The sequence below is a fragment of the Rhea pennata genome, chromosome 25 (assembly GCF_028389875.1).
Source record: "Rhea pennata isolate bPtePen1 chromosome 25, bPtePen1.pri, whole genome shotgun sequence".
In the NCBI taxonomy this organism is placed as follows: domain Eukaryota; kingdom Metazoa; phylum Chordata; class Aves; order Rheiformes; family Rheidae; genus Rhea; species Rhea pennata.
Genome location: NC_084687.1, coordinates 2,557,175 through 2,559,775, shown reverse-complemented (window position 1 = coordinate 2,559,775; position 2,601 = coordinate 2,557,175). Strand labels below are relative to the sequence as shown.

The 2,601-nt window shown below is 75.2% G+C and overlaps 1 protein-coding gene across 1 annotated transcript in view; it reads right to left on the bottom strand.

Annotated features, from left to right (window-relative positions):
* Positions 1-996: 996 nt before the first annotated feature.
* The window catches only part of CELSR2 (cadherin EGF LAG seven-pass G-type receptor 2), a 25,334-nt gene continuing 23,729 nt past the window's right edge, over positions 997-2,601 (bottom strand). Inside the window, 5 exon segments of the mRNA XM_062594787.1 lie at positions 997-1,024; positions 1,225-1,855; positions 1,960-2,039; positions 2,132-2,271; positions 2,366-2,505. Of these exon segments, the coding sequence (XP_062450771.1) occupies positions 997-1,024; positions 1,225-1,855; positions 1,960-2,039; positions 2,132-2,271; positions 2,366-2,505 (1,019 nt within the window).

Sequence of the window (2,601 nt, the reverse complement as noted above, 5' to 3'; positions counted from 1 at the left end):
CCACCCCTGTCTCCAGGGCCCCCAGACAGGGGCACAGCCTGAGCCTTGCCCCCGGGGGGGGGGGAACACAAAAAAAAACGGGTGCAGGGGGAGAAGGGGGCAAGACTCAGGCATCCCCCCTCCCACTGCAAGTGCCTGAGCACGGCCAAGAAAGGGTTAATACACCCCATGGCCGTGCACCCACCCTGTGCCCCCCACCTGGGGGAGGGGTCAAACACACGGGGTGTGGGGGGGTATATAGGTTTTTTCCCCTTTTTTTGTACTTTTTCATGTATTTTTTAAATAAAAGCCTCCAGCGGGCACCACGCCGTGGAAAATTCACGGGGGCCTTTGCCCGCCTGCTGCCTCCGGGATTTGGGGGGGGGCGGGGGGGGGGAGGGGGTTGGTCCCAGGCATCTGGGGCCAGCGTTGGGCATCACCCGACCCCGGCATCCCGATGGCATGGGCACCCTCCCCCCCGGCGTGACTCTCCCCCCCCCCCCCCCCCCCCCCCCCCCCCAAAAAAAAATGGTGTCATGGTGCCTGCGCACGGGGGGGGGGGCACCTCCCTTTCCTGCACTGGGCACCTCCATGGGCCCATGGCATGGGGGCAACCCCCCCCCTCGAAAGGGCTCCAAAGTGCAATGGGGTGCAACTGTGCCCCGCCCCCCCCCCCCCCCGATCCCGGTGCACCCCCCCTCCATCCCGGAGCGGTGGCAGGTGGCAGCGGCCCCGGGGTGCCCACCGGGCGTCCGCTCCCGGTTAGATGGAGGTCTCGTCGCTCCTGTTGGGGAGGGTGTGAGGGGGAAGGGGGGGGCACGATGTGTGGGGGGTGTCAGGGTTGGGGTTGGGGGGGGGGGAAAAAAAAACGAGACAGACAGATGCATGTTCACGAGGGGGCCTGGAGCGCGTGGGCAGCGGCCCCCGCGCCCGGCCCGGGATGGAATGGGTTTTGGGGGGGGGGGGGGAGGAGGGCAGGAGAACCCCCCCACCCCTCCCCCCCCAGCCCCCCATGTGTTAATGGAGAAAATTAAAGAACAAAAATCTGGGCGGGGGGGTCGCGGGGTTGATGGTGACAGGGCGGGGGGGGGACACACAGAGGGGAGAGAAGAGGAAGGGTTAGTGCCTGGGCGCTGCGGGACGAGCGGGCGGTGGGTGCTCGTGTGCCCCCCCGGACCCACCCCGGGCCCCCCCCCCGCCCCCGGTGGCACCGCGTGGCGTCTCCCCGCGGCTCCGGCCACTCACTCGGAGCCGGACGAATCCTCGTCCACGGTGCCCGCCTTGATGCTCATGGCGATGGGCGTCGCGCCGCGGAGCTGCCGCTGCAGGCTGGGCGGGGGTCCGGCGGGGGCGGTGGGGGCGGGGACCCCCCCCGGGGCGCCCTCGCTGCCCGAGGAGCCCCGGTACGAGCCGGCCTCGCCGGGCCCCGCTGCGGGCACCGGCACCACCGCCGCCGCCTTCTTCTTCAGGATGCCGGCGGGGCGGGCGGCGAGGCCGGCCCCGGGCGCCGGGCAGCGCTCAGCTCCGCGGGCACGCGGCGGCGGCGGCGGCGGCGCCGGGGGGGGGTCCCGGCCGTGGGGCAGCCCCTCGCCGCCCGCCGCCGCCGCCTGCACCCGCAGCGCCGCGGAGCCGCCGGGCGCCTCGCTCTCGCTCGCCGTGGTGGTGGTGGTGACGAAGTCGCCCGGCCAGTACGGGCACCCCGGGGCGGCGGCGGTGGCGGCGGCGGGCGGGGGGTCCCCGGGGGCGCCGGGGCCCGGCAGGCTCTGCCAGCGCGGCTCGGCGGCCTCCCCCTCGCTCTCCGAGGAGCGCGTGGAGGCGTACGAGCCGCTCCGGTCGTCCTCCAGCGACAGGTCGCTCTCCGAGTCCGTGTCGTGCTCTGGAAGGGGCGGGAAGCGGGGGGGTTATTTTTTTTTTGGGGGGGGGGGGGGGGGCCGGGACGAGCCGAGCCCCGACGAACTCGTGCCGCGCTGGCTCGCGTACCGTCGGGCCGCTCGGCAGCGTGCAGGTAGAGCCCGCCGGGGTGCGCGGGCGCCGCGCCGCCGTCCAGCGCCGGGTCCTCCCTGCGGGAGAGCGGGCAGCGGCGGGAGCGGCGCCGGGCCGCCCCCCCCCCCCCCCGTCCACAGCCCCCCCCCGGGCAGCACCCGCCCGGTACCTGAGCACGAAGGGGATGTAGCTGTGCTGGCTCTTGCCCGAGCGCGCCGTGCTGGGCAGGGAGCCGGCGGCGGCGGCGGCGGCACCCGCGGGTGCCTGGTAGAGCCGCCCGGCCACGTAGGTGCCGTCGCAGCGGGAGGCCTGGCGCGGAGGCGGAGGTGGGCACGGGGGGGGGTGGTCCCGTCCCCCCGGTCCGCCCCCCGCCCTCTCCCCCCCCCCCGGCGCGGGCACTCACGGCGGTGAGCGTGGACTTGGTGGCCAGCGGCGGGGCGCCGGCGGCGCGGCGGGCGCAGCTCGCCCGCAGGCTCTTCCGCACCTCCTTGCTCAGCACCACGCAGAAGAGGAAGCTCAGCGGGCCCTGGCGCGGCGACGGGGCTCCGTGGGCACCGGGGCCGGGCCCCCCCGGGGCGCCCCTCGCTCCCCACCTCGGTCCCTGCCCCCGGGGGTGCCAGCGGGGGGGGGGGCAGAGTG